Below are 22,167 nucleotides of genomic sequence, written 5' to 3' on the forward strand. Positions count from 1 at the left end.
GAACACAGATACTTACACTAAATCTACATGCTTTTCCTATGCCCCAACTATACTCAACCAGATTCCTAAGTGTCAATTATCCCTAATATATTATCAAACAATGGAAAGATAATATGGCTCAAAGACACCGCCAAAAAATTTTAATTTTACATCAGCAAACAAAAGGGACAGTAAAGATTTCATTTAATGCCTAAAATTTCTAAGCCAGGTGCAATTTACTTCTTCACCAAAAAGATAACACCTTTGGCGCCCTTTTTAGACATGTAGGTACAGCAGTGTCTAAAATGGTGGCTTAAATGAAGCTTAAAACAATACTATTAGCTCACTATCATATCATAGAATGATGGAAAGTTACAGCACGGAAGGAGGCCATTTCGGCCCATCGTATCCGCGCCGGCCAACAAAGAGCTTTCCAGCCTAATCCCACTTCCCAGCTCTTGGTCCATAGCCCTGCAGGTTACAGCATCCCAAGTGCACATCCAAGTACTTGTTAAATGTGGTGCGGGTTCCTGCCTCTACCACCCTTTCAGGCAGTGAGTTCCAGACCCCCACAACCCTCTGGGTGAAGAAATTTCCCCTCAAATCCCCTCTAATCCTTCCACCAATTACTTTAAATCTGTGCTCCCTGGTTTTTGACCCCTCTGCTAAGGGAAATAGGTCCTTCCTATCCACTTTATCTAGGCCCCTCATAATTTTATACACCTCAATAAGGTCTCCCCTCAGCCTCCTCTGTTCCAAGGAAAACAAACCCAGCCTATCCAGTCTTTCCTCATAGTTAAGATTCTCTACTCCCAGTAACATCCTTGTAAATCTCCTCTGTACCCTCTCTAGTGCAATCACATCTTTCCTGTAATGTGGTGACTAGAACTGCACGCAGTACTCTAGCTGAGGCCTAACTAGTGTTTTATACAGTTGAAGCATAACCCCCCCCTGCTCTTGTATTCTATGCCACGGCTAATAGAGGCAAGCATAGAAACATAGAAACAATAGAAGATAGGAGCAGGAGTAGGCCATTCGGCCCCTCGAGCCTGCTCCGCCATTCAATGCGATCATGGCTGATCATCCAAGTTAGTAGTGGTAGGGGATAGTATCATTAGGGGGATAGATAGGGTTCTCTGCAGTCGAGAGCGGGAGTCCCGAAGGCTGTGTTGCCTGCCCGGTGCCAGGGTTAAGGACATCTCTTCTGGGCTGGAGAGAAACTTGGAGTGGGAGGGGGAGGATCCAGTTGTCGTGGTCCATGTTGGTACCAACGACGTAGATAGGACAAGGAAGAAGGTTCTGTTAAAGGAGTATGAGCAGCTAGGGGTCAAATTAAAAAACAGAACCTCAAGGGTAATAATCTCTGGATTACTACCTGAGCCACGAGCGAATTTGGCTAGGATAAATAAAATGAGAGAGTTAAATGCGTGGCTCAAAGACAAGTGTGGGAGAAATGGGTTTTGCTTCTTGGGACACTGGCACCAGTACTGGGACAGGAGAAAGCTGTTCCATTGGGACGGACTTCACTTGGCCAGTGCTGGGACTAGAATCCTGGCGAATCATATAACTAGGGCTGTAGAGAGGGCTTTAAACTAATTAGTGGGGGGGAGGTTTCTAGAGAGCAAATAAAAAAATGACAACGGAGAAGGTCATAGACCTAGGTAGCAGTGGGGGAATTAAAAACCAGAGAGTGTCAGGAAGGGACAGAATGTATGGAGTAAAAGGTAAAGTAGTAAAAGGGGAAAAAGCAGGAACTAAGTGTCACAAAACATATTTGAAAGTTCTTTATCTGAATTCACGTAGCATTCGTAACAAAATGGACGAGTTGAAGGCACAAATAACTACATATGGGTATGATCTTGTGGCCATTACAGAAACATGGCTGCAGGGTGACTATGAGTGGGAATTAAACATACGAGGGTATTTAACAATCAGGAAGGACAGGCAGGAAGGAAGGGGAGGTGGGGTGGCTATGTTAATAAAGGAAGGAATCACTGCAATACAGAGAAATGATATTGGGTCAAAGGATCAGGATAATGAAACAGTTTGGGTGGAGATAAGGAATAATAAGGGGAAAAAAACACTAGTGGGCGTAGTCTATAGGCCTCCTAACAGTTGCAACTCTGTTGGACGGAGTATTAATCAGGAAATAGTTGGGGCTTGTAATAAGGGAACAGCTATAATTATGGGGGATTTTAACTTTCATATTAACTGGGCAAATCAAATTGGGCAGAGCAGCCTTGAGGATGAGTTCATTGAGTGTATTAGGGATGGGTTTCTTGAGCAGTATGTAACTGAACCGACCAGGGGGCAAGCAACCTTAGATCTGGTCCTGTGTAATGAGACAGGATTAATTAAAAATGTCCTAGTAAAGGATCCCCTTGGAATGAGTGACCATAACATGGTTGAATTCCATATTCAATTAGAGGGTGAGAAGGTTGGATCTCAAACAAACGTACTGAGCTTGAATAAAGGAGACTATGAAGGTATGAGAGTGGAATTGATTAGAGTGGACTGGGAAAATAGATTAAAGGGTAAGACGGTACATGATCAGTAGTGTACATTCAAGGAGTTATCTTACAACTTTCAAAAAATATATATTCCACTGAGAAAAAAAGGGTGTAAAAGAAAAGACAGCCATCCTTGGCTAAGTAAAGTAATAAAGGATAGTATCCAACTAAAAACAAGGGTATATAAGGTAGCCAAATCTAGTGGGAGGATAAAAGATTGGGAAGTCTTTAAAAGACAGCAAAAAATAACTAAAAGATTGATTAAGAAAGGGAAGATAGATTATGAAAGTAAATTAGCAAAAAATATAAAAACAGATAACAAGAGTTTCTATAGTTAGATAAAAAGAAAAAGGGTGGCTAAAGTAAATGTTGGTCCCTTAGAGGATGAGACCGGGCTTATAGGATGAGACCGGGAAATTAATGGTGGGAAACATGGAGATGGCAAAAACTCTGAACAAATATTTTGTATCAGTCTTTACAGTAGAGGACACTAAGAATATCCCAACACTGGACAAACAGGGGGCTCTAGGGGGGGAGGAGCTAAATACGATTAAAATCACTAAGGAAGTGGTACTCGGTAAAATAATGGGACTTAAGGCGGATAAATCCCCTGGACCTGATGGCTTACATCCTAGGGTCTTGAGAGAAGTGGCGGTAGGGATTGTGGATGCATTGGTAATAATTTTCCAAAACTCCCTGGACTCAGCAAAGGTCCCGGCAGATTGGAAAACTGCTAATGTAACACCCTTATTTAAAAAGGGTAGTAGACAGAAGGCTGGAAACTATAGACCAGTTAGCCTAACATCTGTATAGTTGCAAAATACTGCGGATGCTGGAAATCTGAAATAACAACAGAAAATGCTGGAAATACTCAGCAGGCCAGGCAGCATCTGTGGAAAGAGAAACAGAGCCTAACATCTGTGGTTGGTAAAATTTTAGAGTCCATTATTAAGGAGACAGTAACGGGACATTTGGATAAACATAATTTAATAGGACAAAGTCAGCATGGTTTTACGAAGGGGAAGTCATGTTTGACAAATTTGCTTGAGTTCTTTGAGGACGTAACATACAGGGTGGATAAAGGGGAACCAGTGGACATAGTGTATTTAGACTTCCAAAAGGCATTTGACAAGGTGCCACACAAAAGATTATTGCTCAAGATAAAAAATCACGGGATTGGGGGTAATATTCTGGCATGGGTGGAGGATTGGTTATCTAACAGAAAGCAGAGAGTTGGGATAAATGGTTCATTCTCAGACTGGCAATCAGTAACTAGTGGTGTTCCGCAGGGGTCAGTGCTCTTTACAACTCTTTACAATCTATATTAACGATTTGGAGGAAGGGACCAAGTGTAACATATCAAAGTTTGCAGATGATACAAAGATGGGAGGGAAAGTAGTGAGTGAGGAGGACATAAAAAACCTGCAAAGGGACATAGACAGGCTAAGTAAGTGGGCAGAGATTTGGCAGATGGAATATAATACTGGAAAGTGTGAGGTTATGCACTTTGGCAGGAAAAATCGTAGAGCAAGTTATTATCTTAATGGCAAGAAACTGGAAAGTACTGCAGTACAAAGGGATCTGGGGGTCCTGGTGCACGAAACACAGAAAGTTAGTATGCAGGTGCAGCAGGTGATCAAGAAGGCCAATGGAATGTTGGCTTTTATTGCTAGGGGGATGGAATATAAAAACAGGGAGGTATTGTTGCAGTTGTACAAGGTATTGGTGAGACCACACCTGGAATACTGCATATAGTTTTGGTGTCCATACTTAAGAAAAGACATGCTTGCCCTCGAGGCAGTACAAAGAAGGTTCACTTGGTTAATCCCGGGGATGAGGGGGTTCACATATGATGAGAGGTTGAGTAGATTGGGACTCTACTCATTGGAGTTCAGAAGAATGAGAGGCGATCTTATTGAAACATATAAGATTGTGAAGGGGCTTGATTGGGTGGATGCGGTGAGGATGTTCCCAATGATGGGTGAAACTAGAACTAGGGGGCATAATCTTAGAATAAGGGGCTGCTCTTTCAAAACTGAGATGAGGAGAAACTTCTTCACTCAGAGGGTGGTAGGTCTGTGGAATTTGCTGCCCCAGAGAGCTGTGGAAGCTACATCATTAAATAAATTTAAAACAGAAATAGACAGTTTCCTAGAAGGGGAATTAGGGGTTACGGGGAGCGGGTAGGAAATCGGACATGAGGCTAGGTTCGAATCGGTCATGGCCCTGTGGGTGGCGGAGTGGGCCCAGGGGCCGTGTAGCCTGGTCCTGCTCCTACTTCTTGTGTTCTAATTCTGTGTTAGATTTCAGGAGATGGTTCTATTCACAGGGATTAGTGGAGACCTCGGGAACAGGCTGCCAGCTAGGAGTCCTTCAAGAGTAAATTGGGCCTGTTCCTGGCTGGGGTGGAGATCACCTCTTACAGAAGGTAAGTACTGCAGGAAATACAGGGACAGAGTGATCTCCTGGACGAGTTTCGATCGCCTAGAAGGGTTGGAGAGGAATTTCCCAGATTTCTTCTCCCAAATTGGCCATTGGGTTTTTTATCTGGTTTTTCGCCTCTCCCGGGAGATCACATGGGTTCGGGTGGGATGGAGAGTGAAAGTAGATTTGAGGTTAGGATCAGATCAGCCATGATCTTATTGAATGGCGGAGCAGGCTCGAGGGACCGATTGGCCTACTCCTGCTCCTATTTCTTATGTTCTTATAGTACCCGGTACCTGCTTTCTCCCCATACCCCTTGATCCCTTTAGCCTTAAGAAATATATCCAACTCCTTCTTGAATATATTTAATGAATTGGCCTCTACTGCCTTCTGTGGTAGAGAATTCCACAGGTTCACCACTCTCTGGGTGAAGAAATTCCTCCTCATTTCTGTCCTAAAAGGCCTACCCCTTATCCTTAGACTGTGACCCCTGGTTCTGGATTCCCCAACCATCGGGAACATCCTCCCTGCATCTAGTCTGTCCAGTCCTGCCAGAATTTTATAAGTTTCAATGAGATCCCCTCTCATTCTTCTAAACTCCAGCGAGTACAAGCCAAATCGACCCAATCTCTCCTCATACGTCATTCCTGCCATCCCAGGTATCAGCCTGGTGAATCTTCGCTGAACTCCTTCCATGGCAAGAATATCCTTCCTCAGATAAGGCGACTAAAACTGCACACAATACTCAAGATGTGGTCTCACCAAGGCCCTGTACAACTGTAGCAAGACATCCTTGTTCCTGTACTCAAACCCTCTCGCTATGAAGGCCAACATACCATTTGCCTTCTTAACTGCCTGCTGCACCTGCATGCTTACCTTCAGCGACTGGTGCACAAGGACACCCAGGTCTCGTTGCACTTCCCCTTCTCCCAATCTATTGCCATTCAGATAATAGTCTGCCTTCCTGTTTTTGACACCAAAGTGGATAACCTCACATTTATCCACGTTATATTGCATCTGCCATGCTTCTGCCCAATCACCCAACCTGTCCAAATATCCTGTAGTTTTTTGGCATCCTCCTCACAGCACACACGTCCACCCAGCTTTGTGTCATCTGCAAATTTGGAGATATTACATCTAGTTCCCTTGTCTAGATCATTAATATATATTGTGAATAGCTGGGGTCCAAGGACCGATCCCTGCGGTACCCCACTAGTCACTGCCTGCCACTCGGAAAAAGACCCACTTATTCCAACTCTTTGCTTTCTATCTGCCAACCAGTTCTCTATCCAAGTCAATACCTTGCCCCCAATCCCATGTGCCTTAACTTTACATGCTAATCTCTTATGTGGGACCTTATCGAAAGCCTTCTGAAAGTCCAAATACACCACCTCCACTGGTTCTCCCTTATCTATTTTACGAGTTACATCCTCAAAAAATTCTAGTAGATTAGTCAAGCACGATTTACCTTTTGTAAATCCATGTTGACTTTGTCCGATCCTGTCACTGTTTTCCAAGTGCTCTGCTATTACATCTTTTATAATGGACTCTAGCATTTTCCCCACTACCAATGTCAGGCTTACCGGTCTGTAATTCCCCATTTTCTCTCTACCACCTTTTTTGAATAGTGGGGTAACATTAGCTACCCTCCAATCCATGGGTACTGTTCCAGATTCCATCGAATGTTGGAAGATGATCAGCAATGCATCTACTATTTCTAGGGCCACTTCCTTAAGTACCCTAGGATGTAGATTATCAGGCCCTGGGGATTTATCGGCCTTCAATCCCATCAATTTCCCTAACACCATTTCCCTACAAATACTGATTTCATTCAGTTCCTCCCTTTCATCAGACCCTATGTTCCCTGACATTTCTGGGAGGTTATTTGTGTCCTCCTTTGTGAAGGCAGAACCAAAATATGTATTTAATTGGTCTGCCATTTCTTTGTTCCCCATTATAAATTCCCCTGATTCTGACGGCAAGGGACCTACGCTTGACTTCACCAATCTTTTTCTCTTCACATATCTATAAAAGCTTTTACAGTCAGTTTTTATGTTCCCTGCAAGCTTACTCTCATATTCTATTTTCCCTTTCTTAATTAATCCCTTTGTCCTCCTTTGTTGAATCCTAAACTGCTCCCAATCCTCTGGATTACTGCTTTTTCTGGCCAATTTATATGACCTCTCCTTGGATCTTATGCTATCCCTAATTTCCCTCGTTAGCCACGGTTGAGTCACCTTTATTGTTTTATTTTTTTTATGCATTCCGTATGCCTTCTTAACCACCTTATCTACTTGGCCTGCTACCTTCAGTGATCTGTGGACATGCACTCCAAGGTCCCTTTGTTCCTCTACACTACTCAGTGTCCTACCATTTAATGTGTATTCCCTTTCCTTGTTAGCCCTCCCCAAATGCATTGGCCTAGAAATTCAGTAGGCCTAGCGCCCCATTTGGGGCGCTGGAGGGCCTAGCGCCGGAGTAATGGCCAGTTTAAAAATTCCCTGGGGCCCTGGAATCAGCGGTAGACCGGTAGCGCTGCGCCGGCACCGATGACGTCATCGGTATGCGCAGCGTCCCGGTTGCCATGCCGACGGGCCCCAGCGCCGAAATTCAGTTGCGGCCGCCTCGCCCGTGGCAGCCGCAACTAAGACTCTGGCAACAGAGTCTTACACGACTTTGCGCCGGCGCATAAAGGTGGAGCGGCGGCCGGCCGCTTTCCCGCCGGCCGCCTGCCCGCACCTCCCTCCCCGGACTCCCCCACCACCCCCCCCACGGAACAGATGCTTCTCGGCTGCGAGCCCGGCACTTCCCCGAGGTGCCGGGCTCATTTTTGTGGCGATTCTACCGGCCAGGTGCAGGCAGCTCCTCCTTAACTGAAGGAGGAGGCCTGCACTTCCCGAGCCTGCCGCACCGCATCGGGCGCCGCAGCGCCGGAATAGCGCCGCAATGCGGCGCGTAGCGCCAGTTTTCAGGCGCAAACACCCTTCAGTAGCGCCGGCAGCCGTTTGGGCGCGGCGCTACTGAATTTTTGGCGCGCGCAGGGGGACTTAGCGCCGGCGCTAACTTTCTGGCGCTAAAGCCCTGGCGCGGCGCCAACTGAATTTCTAGGCCATTACCTCACACTTCTCCGGATTGAATTCCATTTGCTACTGTTCTGTCCACCTGACCAATTTATTGATATCTTCCTGCAGTCTACAGCTTCCTTCTTCAGTATTAACCACACAGCCAATTTTAGTATCATCTGCAAACTTCTTAATCATACCCCCTATATTCAAGTCTCGATCATTGATATATACCACAAAAAGCAAGGGACCTAGTACTGAGCCCTGCGGAACCCCACTGGAAACAGCCTTCCAGTCACAAAAACACCCATCAACCATTACCCTCTGCTTCCCGCCTCCGAGCCAGTTTTGAATCCAACTTGACACTTTGCCCTGGATCCCATGGGCTTTTAACTTCGTAACCAGTCTGCAATGTGGAACCTTATCAAAAGCCTTGCTAAAGTCCATATACACTACATCAAATGCACTGCCCTCATCTACCCTCCTTGTTACCTCCTCAAAAAATGCAAACCAAGTTTGTCAGACACGACCTTCCCTTAACAAATCCGTGCTGACTATCCTTGATTAATCTGTGTCTTTCTAAATGAAGATTTATCCTGTCCTTCAGAATTCTTTCCAATAATTTTCCCACCACCGAGGTTAGGCTGACTGGCCTGTAATTACTCGGTCTATCCTTTTCTCCCTTTTTAAACAAGGGTACCACATTAGCAGTCCTCCAGTCCTCCGGCACCACACCTGAAGCCAGAGAGGATTGGAAAATGATGGTCAGGGACTCTACTATTTCCTCTTTTGCTTCGCTTAACAGCCTGGGATACATTTCATCCGGGCCTGGGGATTTATCCACTTTTAAAGCTGGTAAACCCCTTAATACTTCCTCTCTCACTATGTTTATTTCATCTAATATTTCACACTCCTTCCCCCTGATAGCAATGTCTGCTTCACCCCTCTCCTTTGTGAAAACAGATGCAAAGTATTCATTAAGAACCCTACCGACATCTCCCGTCTCCACACACAGATTACCCTCATGATCTCCAATAGGCCCTACCCTTTCTTTAGTTATTCTCTTACTCTTAATATATTTATAAAACATCTTTGGGTTTTCCTTGATTTTACTTGCCAAGAATTTTTCATGCTCTCTCTTTGTTTTCCTAATATCCTTTTTAATTGCACCCCTGCACTTTCTGTACTCCTCTAAAGATTCTGGAGTATTTAGCCCTCGGTATCTGTTATACGCCTCCCTTTTTTTCTTTATCCTACCCTGCATGTCCCTAGACATCCAGGGGGATCTACATTTGTTAGTCCCACCTTTTTTCTTTAAGGGCACATATTTGGTCTGAACCCTCCAGATCTCCTCCTTGAATGCCTCCCACTACTCTGACACTGATTTACCTTCAAGTAGCTGTTTCCAGTCCACTATGGCTAAATCCCCTCCGAGCTTAGCAAAATTTGCTTTTCTCCAATTTAGAATTTTTATTCCTGGTCTATCCTTGTCCTTTTCCATAACTACCTTAAATCTAACCGAATTATGGTCACTAGCACCAAAATGCTCCCCCACTGATACGCCTTCTACCTGCCCAGCTTCATTCCCTAAAACTAACCGCCCCCTCCCTTGTTGGGCTTGCTACATGCTGGCTAAAAACGTTCTCCTGGATGCATTTTAGGAATTCCACCCCCTCTATACCCTTCACACTAATTTTATCCCAGTTAATAATGGGGTATCCTGTTCACATAAACGCAGCTGTATTTTAGACAAAAAAGACATGCTTTTGCCTTATGTAAACATACTTGCGTCGTGGTCACTGCATGCATTAAATGACTCACCATCAAATGTGAACTTCTTGTAATGGCATCTAGAGGTGGTAGGGGCAGAGTGATGCTTCTCATCCTGACCAGACATATCTGCGGAGATGGGCACACCACTAACGTGACTCTTTAGACTTTCCAACTACTACTACTACTACTTTTATATGACGGGAACAGCTTATAATGGGATATCTAGTTTGGCTATCCATTCGATTGCCTCCGGAGATGCCGAGTGGAGAAATGAGGTGCCTCCCGCAACAGATCTCAGTGGGCAGGTTGATGTGATGTGTTCCATGGGTCTGGGACTCATGGCCACGGTCGCACTTCGGGCCGTCCCTCATCTTCCACTTGTGGAGCAGGTGGTCGCAGCGTCCATGCCCTGTGCTGGGGAGCGGATGACAACCTCCACGTGGTCTCCCTGTGTGTGCTAGTTCTTGCCAGCTAAGGTCGTGAAGAAAACGACCCAACACCCGAAAGCGGCCTCCTGGTCTGAAAAGCATGAAAGCATCGAACTTTCCAACTAATAAGGGTTAAGGCAAGTGATTTGGTGCAGCGTAGGGATGCCAACTCAGGTTGGACTTATTCCTAGAGGTTTCATCACCTGACCTCTCGCCTCCAACCAGGCCCCGCCCCACCACGCCCCCAGGCCCCGGCCATTGGTCGCCTGACAGGCCCCTCCTCATGTTGCCCCACCTTCCCACACCAATTGAAAAGCAAACAGACTCTTTGTTCCCCAACTGGGTGATTCTTGACTGTCAGTCAAACAGCCTTTTCTTTCTCCAATAAACAAAAGTGTTCAAAGAAAATGAAATAAACGTTAATTTTTGTGCCCCTATGATTTGTCTATGGTGTTGCTCGCAGCGGTGTCCAGGAGATTAATCTTTAATTCCTGGAGACGCCAGGGCAATCCTGGAGTGTTAGCAGCCCTAGTACAGCATGATCTCAGTGAAATCCCACTAATCTCCGCACTTGCTGCATGCATCACGATTTGCTGCCCAAATACTGCAATTCTGCACAAAACCTCCTGGGGGCAGGGAAAATGCCAGATCCAGTGATAGCAAATCACCTGGTCTACTCAGATTTACTTCCAAGTTATTTCAAATGATTATTTAACCTGAATTACAACTGCTACCTTAACAGACAGCATGCTATTGAAATCAAGAAGGGGATGCAAGTTTAGCAGATGGCGTGCAACTGAGATGCAGCAGGGACTCAATTTCCCTGTTAAAAGTTTTTGATTTTTGTGTATTTTTGTGCTCTTCAAGGTAAGGGATGTTAGTGCTGGGGAATGGAGTTATCTCCGGTGTCCTGGCCAACATTTATCCCTCAACCCACACTGCTAAAACAGACTATCTGCTCATTATTGTTTTTGCTGTTTTTGGGAGCTAGCCGTGTGCACATTGGCTGCCGTGTTACCTATATTACAGCAGTGACTACATTTCAAAAGTATTTCATTGGCTATAAAGCACTTTGGAATTTCCTGCGGTTCTGAAAGGTGCTATATAAATGCAAGTTCTTTCTTTCTTTCTTGGAGTTCCCTCCTGATCTTCACACTGCCAGTCAGCAGCAGAGTCCAACATCATTCGAGGAAGGCCAAGTTCAGAAACCCCATTCAGCCCATGAAAAGCGTATTATTCTGCTGCTAAGATGCATCTGTGTTTAAGTTGGCCTGTCCCTTTAAGGTCGCAAAGTCGAAGTGCTATAAATAGGTACATCCTGAGGTCAATTTGTGGTTCATTACTGTTTGTGAGGGAAGTATGTAGACTGGCAGGTGCTTGTAAACCCACTGCTCCAGCACCCCAACTCTCCTATTATAGCATCCAGTGGCATCTTGAAAGCCTCTCATGCTTTCACAACCTTGTCTGGCAGATTATTCCACACATTTATCACACTTTCGGCAAAAGTCGTAGTTTAAAATTAATTTTTGCTTATTTAAAATCAGCAAGTGGATCTCCTGTGGAAATCCTTACAGCAAGTCAGATGATATGCTGCTTTAATATAACGAGGAATATATCAGGGAATGAAAAGTGTATTATTCTGCTGCTAAGATGCATCTGTGTTTAAATTGGCCTGTCCCTTTAAGGTCGCAAAGTCGAAGTGCTATAAATAGGTACGTCCTGAGGTCAATTTGTGGTTCATTACTGTTTGTGAGGGAAGTATGTAGACTGGCAGGTGCTTGTAAATTCCAGGCTCCAGGTCAGAAGAAACCAGCACAAAATGAGCTCCCCACTCCCCTCTACATTGTAGAGCTCAAGTTTCATTTATCCTCCCTCAGAGTTCCTCCTCCTTATACTTGTGATCAGTCTAGCAGCTCTTCCCATACAGGATAGGGATCAAACGTGCCAGTCTGTTCTCGCATGCCTTCCACTGACCAGCCGCAGCGCTGCGCATGCAACTACAGCCAGTCCTTTTATTCAAGATGGGGAAAGAAACCAAACGGGAGAAGGAAATCAATCATTTACCAAAGCAAAGCACTCCTTTAAAGAGTGCGTTTGAAAGCACCTCACCTTGTACAGGTGGCTTTCTGAAACTATCTCCAGTGCTCGCTCAAACCACTCTCCTCTAATGGGACATTTATTTTCACACAGGAATCCTGCCCTCTGTTGAAGGGTCCCACCTGAAACATGAGCCTGCTTTGCTTGTTCAGATTCTAATTGCAGCATTGTGTATTTCCAGCGCTTCCCTGGTTCATATTTCCAACGTTTGTTTTGTTACTTATAGTTACCCTTTATTGCTGCTGGTTTTTGCATGGCTCTGGAGGATTCTGGTTTGGAGCTTTCTGTCCCAGCAGTCTTTCCAGCTGGATGACTCGGTACAGAATGCAGCTTCTTCTTTTTCCCAAAGAGTTCGGCATCCATGTCATCGATATCCTGCACACAGACAGCATGAGAAAGAAAATATAAAGGGTAAAGGAGCCTGGTGGTTGTGGCAGTGGATTAGCAACTCAGAGTTCAAATCGTACCACGTCAAACTGTGACACTCAATTCAATCAATCTGGTAATGTGTGGGCTGGCAGCAGAATAATGACTGTTAAAGCTGCTGGATTGTTGGTAAAAAATCCAACTTGTTCAATAATGTCCTTCAGGGAAGGGAGCCTGCCACCCCGCTACCTGGTCTGGCCTAGATGTGACTCCAATTCCACAACATGTGGTTGATTCTTGATGCCCTCAGGGATGGGCAATAAAATACTGCTTTGCCCATGTCAGTCATATACCAAGGACAACTGAAGAAAAAACTTACATCACTGTAAAGCCATGAAAGGGCCAGCCACATTTCCACTAAGAGAAACCAGCATTCTCTTCCAAGTTCTTTGTTTTCTCGACCAAAGCCATTGACTCCTTACCAGGATTCCACTCAGCTCACCTCAGAAACCGCATGGAACTTTTCATAGAATCTTACAGCACAGAAGGAGGCCATTCAGCCCAACGTGCCTGTGCCGGCTCTCTGAAAGAGCTGTCCAATTAGTCCCACTCCCCTGCTCTTTCCCCACAGCCCTGCAAATATTTCCCTTTGAAGTATTTATCCAATTCCCTTTTGAAAGTTACTATTGAATCTGCTTCCACCGCCCTTTCAGGCAGCGCATTCCAGATCATAACTCACTGCATTAAAAAAATTCTCCTCATCTCCCACTAATACTTTTGCCAATTATGTGTCCTCTGGTTACCAATCCTCATTGCAAAATGTTAAAAATTATATATACTGTATTTTTTAAATGGTTGCCAAATGTCGATATTAAAAGGTACAAACTCCCTCAGCAGGCAGGTGGTGGCAGAAGGATAATGGTCAAACTAGAATAGTTAATGGCTCCACAATCAAAGACACAGAATTGAATTGAAAAAAAATGGATTCGTGTTCCGAAAATACAAATCACCCTTTGGTGTCAAGTTTACATTTTAGAAATGTCCAGAGCCCAGTTAAAACCAGAAATAAAAGCATAACATGCTGGAAGTAATCGCCAGTTCCAATACCATCAGGTTGGAGACAACAGCAACTTTTTTTGTTATTTGTTCGTGGGATGTGGGCGTCGCTGCCAGCATTTATTGCCCATCCCTAATTGCCCTTGAGAAGGTGGTGGTGAGCCGCCTTCTTGAACCGCTGTAATCCGTGAGGTGAAGGTACTCCCACAGTGCTGTTAGGGAGTTCCAGGATTTTGACCCAGCGACGATGAAGGAACGGCGATATACTTCCAAGTCAGGATGCTGTGTGACTTGGAGGGGAACTTGGAGGTGGTGGTGTTCCCATGCACCTGCTGCCCTTGTCCTTCTAGGTGGAAGAGGTCGCGGGTTTGGGAGGTGCTGCCGAAGAAGCCTTGGCGAGTTGCTGCAGTGCTCTTATAGATGGGACACACTGCAGCCACGGTACACCGGTGGTGGAGGGAGTGAATGTTTAAGGTGGTGGGTAGGATGCCAATCAAGCGGCTGCTTTGTCCTGGATGGTGTTGAACTTCTTGAGTGTTGTTGCAGCTGCACTCATCCAGGCAAGTGGAGAATATTCTATCACACTCCTGGCTTGTGCCTTGTAATTTATTTTTTTCTAGGACGCTGAGGGAAGTGAAGGAAGAAATCGTGGAGGTACTGGCCATAATCTTCCAATCCTCCTTAGAAACGATGGTGGTGCCAGAGGACTGGAGAACTGCAAATGTTACACCCTTGTTCAAAAAAGGGTGTAAAGATAAACCCAGCAACTACATGTCAGTCAGTTTAACCTCGGTAGTGGGGAAGCTTTTAGAAATAACAATCAGGGACAAAATTAACAGTCACTTGGACAAGTGTGGATTAATTAAGGAAAGCCAGCATGGATTTGTTAAAGGCAAATCGTATTTAGCTAAATTGATTGAGTTTTTTGATGAGGTAACAGAGAGGGTTGATGAGGGCAATGTGGTTCACGTGGTGTACATGGATTTCCAAAAGGCATTCGACAAAGTGCCACATAATAGGCTTGCCAGCAAAGTTGAAGCCCATGGAATAAAAGGGACTGTGGCAGCCTGGATACGGAATTGGCTAAGTGACAGAAAACAGAGAGTAGTGGTGAACGGTTGTTTTTCAGACTGGAGGAAGGTATACAGTGGTGTTCCCCAGGCGCCGGTACTAGGACCACTGCTTTACTCGATATATATTAATGACTTGGATGTGGGTGTACAGGGCACAATTTCAAAATCTGCAGTTGATACAAAACTTGGAAGTATAGTGAACAGTGAGGAAGATAGTGATAGACTTCAGGAAGACATAGACAGGCTGGTGGAATGGGTGGACACATGGCAGATGAAATTTAATGCAGAAAAGTATGGAGTGATACATTTTGGTAGAAAGAATGAGGAGAGGAAATATAAACTAAAGGGAACAATCCTAAAGGGGGTGCATGAACAGAGAGGCCGAGGGGTATGTGTGCACAAATCATTGAAGGTGGCAGGGCAGGTTGAGAAAGCAGTTATAAAAGCTTACAGGATCCTGGGATTCATGAATAGAGGTATAGAGTACAAAAGCGTGGAAATTATGATGAACCTGTATAAAACACTGGTTCGGCCTCAGCTGGAGTATTGTGTCCAAATCTGGCCACCACACTTTAGGAAGGATGTGAAGGCCTTAGAGAGGGTGCAGAAAAGATTTACATGAATGATTCCAGGGATGAGGGACTTCAGTTACGTGGCTAGACTGGAGAAGCTGGGGTTATTCTCCTTGGAGCAGAGAAGATGGAGAGGAGATTTGATAGAGGTGTTCAAAATCACGAGGGGTCTGGACACAGTAGATAGAGAGAAACTGTTCCCATTGACGGAAGGGTCAAGAACCAGAGGACACAGATTTAAGGTGATTGGCAGAAGAACCAAAGGCGACATGAGGAAAAACTTTTTTACTCAGTCAGTGGTTAGGATCTGGAATGCACTGCCTGAAAGGGTGGTGGAGGCAGACTTTCAAAAGGGAGTTGGATAAGGAAAAAAAATTGCAGGGCTACAGGGAAAGGGTGGAAGGGTGGGGGAGTGGGACTAGCTGAAGTGCTCTTGCAGAGAGCTGGCACGGGCTCGACAGGTCGAATGGCCTTCTTCCGTGCTGTAACCATTCTATGAACTGGCTGAAGACTGGCTTCTGTGATGGCGGGGACCTCAGGAGGAGGCAGAGATGGATTATCCACTCGGCACTTCTGGGCTCCACCATCATTGAGGATGGAGATGTTCATGGAGCCTCCTCCTCCCGTTAGTTGTTTAATGTTCCACCATCATTCATGACTGGATGTGGCAGTAGTGCAGAGCTTTGATCTGATCCGTTGGTTGTGGGATCGCTTAGCTCAGTCTTTAGTATGCTGCTTCCGCTGTTTAGCAGGAATATAGTCCTGTGTTGTAGCTTCACCAGTTTGGCACTTCATTTTTTGGTATGCCTGGTGCTGCTCCTGGTCCTCATTGAACCAGGGTTGGGCCCCTGGCTTGATGGTAATGGTAGAGTGAGGGATATGCCGGGCCATGAGGTTACAGATTGTGGTGGAATACAATTCTGCTGCTGCTGATGGCCCACAGCGCCTCATGGATGCCCAGTTTTGAGTTGCTAGATCTGTTCTGAATCTATCCCATTTAGCACGGTGATAGTGCCACACAACACGATGGAGGGTGTTCTCAGTGTGAAGACAGGACTTTGTCTCCACAATGACTGTGCGGTGGTTACTGTTACCAATACAGGACAGGTGCATCTGCGACAGGTAGATTGGTGAGGATGAGGTCAAGGAGGTTTTCCCCTCATGTTGGTTCTCTCACCACCTGCCACAGGCCCAGTCTGGCAGTTATGTCCTTCAGGACTCAGCCAGCTCGGTCAGCAGTGGTGTTACCGAGCCATTTTTGGTGATGGACATTGAAGACCCCCACCCAGAGTACATTCTGTGCTCTTGCTATTCTCAGTGCTTCTAACGAGTGGTGTTCAACATGGAGGAGTACTGATTCATCAGCTGAGGGAGGGCGGTAGGTGGTAATCAGCAGGAGGTTTCCTTGCCTATGTTTGACCTGATGCCAGAAGACTTCATGGGGTCCGAGTCAATGTTGAGGACTCCCAGGCCCACTCCTTCCCGACTATGTAACACTGTGCCACCTCCTCTGGTGGTCTATCCTGCCGGTGGGACAGGACATACCCAGGGATGGTGATGGTCTGGGACGTTGCACTTGACATAGCACTCTTAACACAGTGAAACAGCTCAAAACGCTTCATAAAAGGGAGCGGGGAGGTAGCTTTTAAAGGAGATGTTTGAAGATGGGGTGGGATGTAGCAAGGGAGACGGGTTTAAGAGGAGAATTACAGTGCAGGACGACAATAAATGAAGACTCAGCCATCGATGGTGGTGATGGGGCTAAATGCACAGAAATCTGGATGCAGAAGAGCCAAGGATTTGAGCTGGAACACAGGGGTAGAGGAGTTTGTAGAGGTAGAGAGGAAAAAGGCCAAGGAGGATCATTTTTAATTCAGTGTGCTGGGGGATGGGAAGCCAGTGGCAGTCAACAAGAGCAATGGTGCTAGGTGAGCTGGGTTCAATATGGGGCGGGATGTGTGTGGTGCAGTTCTGGATGAGTTGGAGTTTGTTAGGGTGGAGCTTGGGAGGCTGGCTGGGGGGCAGGGGGTGAAACAAGTCCCTCTTCCCAAAGCATTAATCTATCTCTTCTATTTTCAGATGCTATCGGGTCTGCTATGCATTCCAGCATTTTCCGCTTTTATTTCACAGTTCCTGTGTTTGCCCCTTGCTCAGAAAATGGATTGTCCCACACAAAGCCGGACAGAGTGCTACCCAAATGGGAAACAACAGGGTGTAAGTACAGGACTCAAATGTAATCTTAGGGCTCAGCTGAGGAGGATGAGCTGTGATCTGAACCCAAAGAGCTAGGTTACAGGCTTAGAATCACTCTCGGATCTCCATTATTCAATCGGTTCTGTATAAAGGGAGTACAACACAGTGACCATTACAACTCGGAACACACAAACTGTCCTTACCTTCATAGTTTCTAACAGAGCCTGAGGATCAACATCCGAAATCTCCGACTCCTACACAAAGAAAACAAACAGTACTGTGTGCAATATTCTACATTGCTCCCTGCAATTTAACATTAGTGCAACTATTCCACTGTAATCAGGAGTTCAGCCGTTTTGCTCCCAATTTGTAAATATACATTTGTGTTAAAAGGCCTTCCGCAGCTCAATCATACCGGTTGGGGGAGAGGTCGGGCGAGGGGTAAGAACAGATGGGTTTCATATCTCAATTTCCTTAAGAGGATGGATCTCACAGACCTCTAATTAGTGATAATTAGCAGTTTGTGAAATCCATTCTCACATCATCAATGAGCTGGGGCGATGATTCTCAGGGTGCAAGGCAGTTTAATAAATAAAAAGTCGCCCAAAATTGGGATTCAAGACAAATTGAGACAGACCTAAAAGTATTCCAGTAGTCACCACGTACGAGGACAATCTGCTAAAATGATCTCTGAAACGCACGCTCCAACCTGTCTGCTATTCTGTATCTTGTCTTTCTCATCACATCATCTCCTGAAGGTGCTGACTCATGACGATGTACGGTCCCATGTGGGTCGTCAGTACCTCGAATGTGGAGACTACATTGAATTTCATAGAAGTCATGCCATGGAACCAGGCCATTTGGCCCACCCAGTCCACGTTGTGCTTATCCTCCATGTGAGCAGTAGCTCTAATTCCACGTGCCATCCCTGTTCATTGAGCTGGGCCCAATCCTCTTCTCAAATCGACACACACGCGCATTTTCCAGCAGGAGGTAACTGGATAGCGATCAGCAACAAGAAACCTGGTTGATTTTTTCTCCTCTCTAGCCAGGCGGTCTGGGGCCAATGGTAATGTATAAATACACCACTCTGGCAGAAACCAGTTAACTCAGAGCAAATTGGGAATCGAACCTGTGCTCTTCTGGTGTGTGTGGTTTAGCGTAGCACCAGGCTCTGTATATACCCAGTAGGCCATGCTAGTTGGCATGGACTATCCAACAGATGTGTAACAAAATACATGACACACACTCACCTCATTGTCCTTGTTGGCATCCTGTGCCAATTTACTGAAAAAGTCGTCATCCAGCAATGCCCTGAAGAGAAGAAACAGTCACCGCATTAATCTCCACACATCAGGGAGAGCACAGGGCACTCACTGCATTAATCTCCACACATCAAGGAGAGCCCAGGGCACTCACTGCATTAATCTCCACACATCAGGGAGAGCCCAGGGCACTCACTGCATTAATCTCCACACATCAGGGGAGAGCCCAGGGCACTCACTGCATTAATCTCCACACATCAGCGAGAGCCCAGGGCACTCACAGCATTAATCTCCACACATCAGGGAGAGCCCAGGGCACTCACTGCATTAATCTCCACACATCAGAGAGAGCCCAGGGCACTCACTGCATTAATCTCCACACATCAGGGAGAGCCCAGGGCACTCACTGCATTAATCTCCACACATCAGGGAGAGCCCAGGGCACTCACTGCATTAATCTCCACACATCAAAGAGAGCCCAGGGCACTCACTGCATTAATCTCCACACATCAGGGAGAGCCCAGGGCACTCACTGCATTAATCTCCACACATCAGGGAGAGCCCAGGGCACTCGCAGCATTAATCTCCACACATCAGGGAGAGCCCAGGGCACTCACTGCATTAATCTCCACACATCAGGGAGAGCCCAGGGCACTCGCAGCATTAATCTCCACACATCAGGGAGAGCCCAGGGCATTCACTGCATTAATCTCCACACATCAGCGAGAGCCCAGGGCACTCACTGCATTAATCTCCACACATCAGGGGAGAGCCCAGGGCACTCACTGCATTAATCTCCACACATCAGGGAGAGCCCAGGGCACTCGCAGCATTAATCTCCACACATCAGGGAGAGCCCAGGGCATTCACTGCATTCATCTCCACACATCAGGGAGAGCCCAGGGCACTCACTGCATTAATCTCCACACATCAGGGGAGAGCCCAGGGCACTCACTGCATTAATCTCCACACATCAGGGAGAGCCCAGGGCACTCGCAGCATTAATCTCCACACATCAGGGGAGAGCCCAGGGCACTCACTGCATTAATCTCCACACATCAGGGAGAGCCCAGGGCATTCACTGCATTAATCTCCACACATCAGGGAGAGCCCAGGACACTCACTGCATTAATCTCCACACATCAGGGGAGAGCCCAGGGCACTCACTGCATTAATCTCCACACATCAGGGAGAGCCCAGGGCACTCGCAGCATTAATCTCCACACATCAGGGAGAGCACAGGGCACTCACTGCATTAATCTCCACACCAGGGAGAGCCCAGGGCACTCACTGCATTAATTTCCACACATCAGGGGAGAGCCCAGGGCACTCACTGCATTAATCTCCACACATCAGGGAGAGCCCAGGGCACTCGCAGCATTAATCTCCACACATCAGGGAGAGCCCAGGGCACTCACTGCATTAATCTCCACACATCAGGGGAGAGCCCAGGGCACTCACTGCATTAATCTCCACACATCAGGGAGAGCCCAGGGCATTCACTGCATTAATCTCCACACATCAGGGAGAGCCCAGGGCACTCACTGCATTAATCTCCACACCAGGGAGAGCCCAGGGCATTCACTGCATTAATCTCCACACATCAGGGAGAGCCCAGGGCACTCACTGCATTAATCTCCACACATCAGGGAGAGCCCAGGGCACTCGTTGCATTAATCTCCACACATCAGGGAGAGCCCAGGGCACTCACTGCATTAATCTCCACACATCAGGGAGAGCCCAGGGCACTCGCTGCATTAATCTCCACACATCAGGGAGAGCCCAGGGCACTCACTGCATTAATCTCCACACATCAGGGAGAGCCCAGGGCACTCACTGCATTAATCTCCACACATCAGGGAGAGCCCAGGGCACTCGCAGCATTAATCTCCACACATCAGGGAGAGCCCAGGGCACTCACTGCATTAATCTCCACACATCAGGGAGAGCCCAGGGCACTCACTGCATTAATCTCCACACATCAGGGAGAGCCCAGGGCACTCACTGCATTAATCTCCACACCAGGGAGAGCCCAGGGCACTCACTGCATTAATCTCCACACATCAGGGAGAGCCCAGGGCACTCGCAGCATTAATCTCCACACATCAGGGAGAGCCCAGGGCACTCACTGCATTAATCTCCACACATCAGGGAGAGCCCAGGGCACTCACTGCATTAATCTCCACACATCAGGGAGAGCCCAGGGCACTCGCAGCATTAATCTCCACACATCAGGGAGAGCCCAGGGCACTCACTGCATTAATCTCCACACATCAGGGAGAGCCCAGGGCACTCGCAGCATTAATCTCCACACATCAGGGAGAGCCCAGGGCATTCACTGCATTAATCTCCACACATCAGGGAGAGCCCAGGGCACTCACTGCATTAATCTCCACACATCAGGGAGAGCCCAGGGCACTCACTGCATTAATCTCCACACATCAGGGGAGAGCCCAGGGCACTCACTGCATTAATCTCCACACATCAGGGAGAGCCCAGGGCACTCGCAGCATTAATCTCCACACATCAGGGGAGAGCCCAGGGCACTCACTGCATTAATCTCCACACATCAGGGGAGAGCCCAGGGCACTCACTGCATTAATCTCCACACATCAGGGAGAGCCCAGGGCACTCACTGCATTAATCTCCACACCAGGGAGAGCACAGGGCATTCACTGCATTAATCTCCACACATCAGGGAGAGCCCAGGGCACTCACTGCATTAATCTCCACACATCAGGGAGAGCCCAGGGCACTCACTGCATTAATCTCCACACATCAGGGAGAGCCCAGGGCACTCACTGCATTAATCTCCACACCAGGGAGAGCACAGGGCATTCACTGCATTAATCTCCACACATCAGGGAGAGCCCAGGGCACTCACTGCATTAATCTCCACACATCAGGGAGAGCCAGGGCACTCACTGCATTAATCTCCACACATCAGGGGAGAGCCCAGGGCACTCACTGCATTAATCTCCACACATCAGGGAGAGCCCAGGGCACTCGCAGCATTAATCTCCACACATCAGGGAGAGCCCAGGGCATTCACTGCATTCATCTCCACACATCAGGGAGAGCCCAGGGCACTCACTGCATTAATCTCCACACATCAGGGGAGAGCCCACTGCACTCACTGCATTAATCTCCACACATCAGGGAGAGCCCAGGGCACTCGCAGCATTAATCTCCACACATCAGGGGAGAGCCCAGGGCACTCACTGCATTAATCTCCACACATCAGGGAGAGCCCAGGGCATTCACTGCATTAATCTCCACACATCAGGGAGAGCCCAGGACACTCACTGCATTAATCTCCACACATCAGGGGAGAGCCCAGGGCACTCACTGCATTAATCTCCACACATC

At 47.0% G+C, this 22,167-nt stretch overlaps 1 protein-coding gene across 10 annotated transcripts in view; it reads right to left on the reverse strand.

Annotated features, from left to right (window-relative positions):
* Positions 1-22,167, reverse strand: part of fbf1 (Fas binding factor 1) — a 134,773-nt gene that overhangs the window by 87,822 nt on the left and 24,784 nt on the right. For 7 of the 10 annotated variants that reach the window (XM_085963298.1, XM_085963292.1, XM_085963294.1 and 4 more), the window contains 4 exons: positions 18,787-18,847; positions 17,737-17,787; positions 12,504-12,648; positions 9,797-9,874 (listed from right to left, as the gene is read on the reverse strand). In XM_085963298.1, the coding sequence (XP_085819424.1) occupies positions 9,797-9,874; positions 12,504-12,648; positions 17,737-17,787; positions 18,787-18,847 (335 nt within the window). The remainder of the gene's footprint in view (positions 1-9,796; positions 9,875-12,503; positions 12,649-17,736; positions 17,788-18,786; positions 18,848-22,167) is intronic. The other 3 variants (XM_085963299.1, XM_085963297.1, XM_085963295.1) reach the window with 1 other exon arrangement.

The sequence above is a fragment of the Somniosus microcephalus genome, chromosome 21 (assembly GCF_052327205.1).
Source record: "Somniosus microcephalus isolate GS21.2 chromosome 21, FLI_Smic_1.0, whole genome shotgun sequence".
In the NCBI taxonomy this organism is placed as follows: domain Eukaryota; kingdom Metazoa; phylum Chordata; class Chondrichthyes; order Squaliformes; family Somniosidae; genus Somniosus; species Somniosus microcephalus.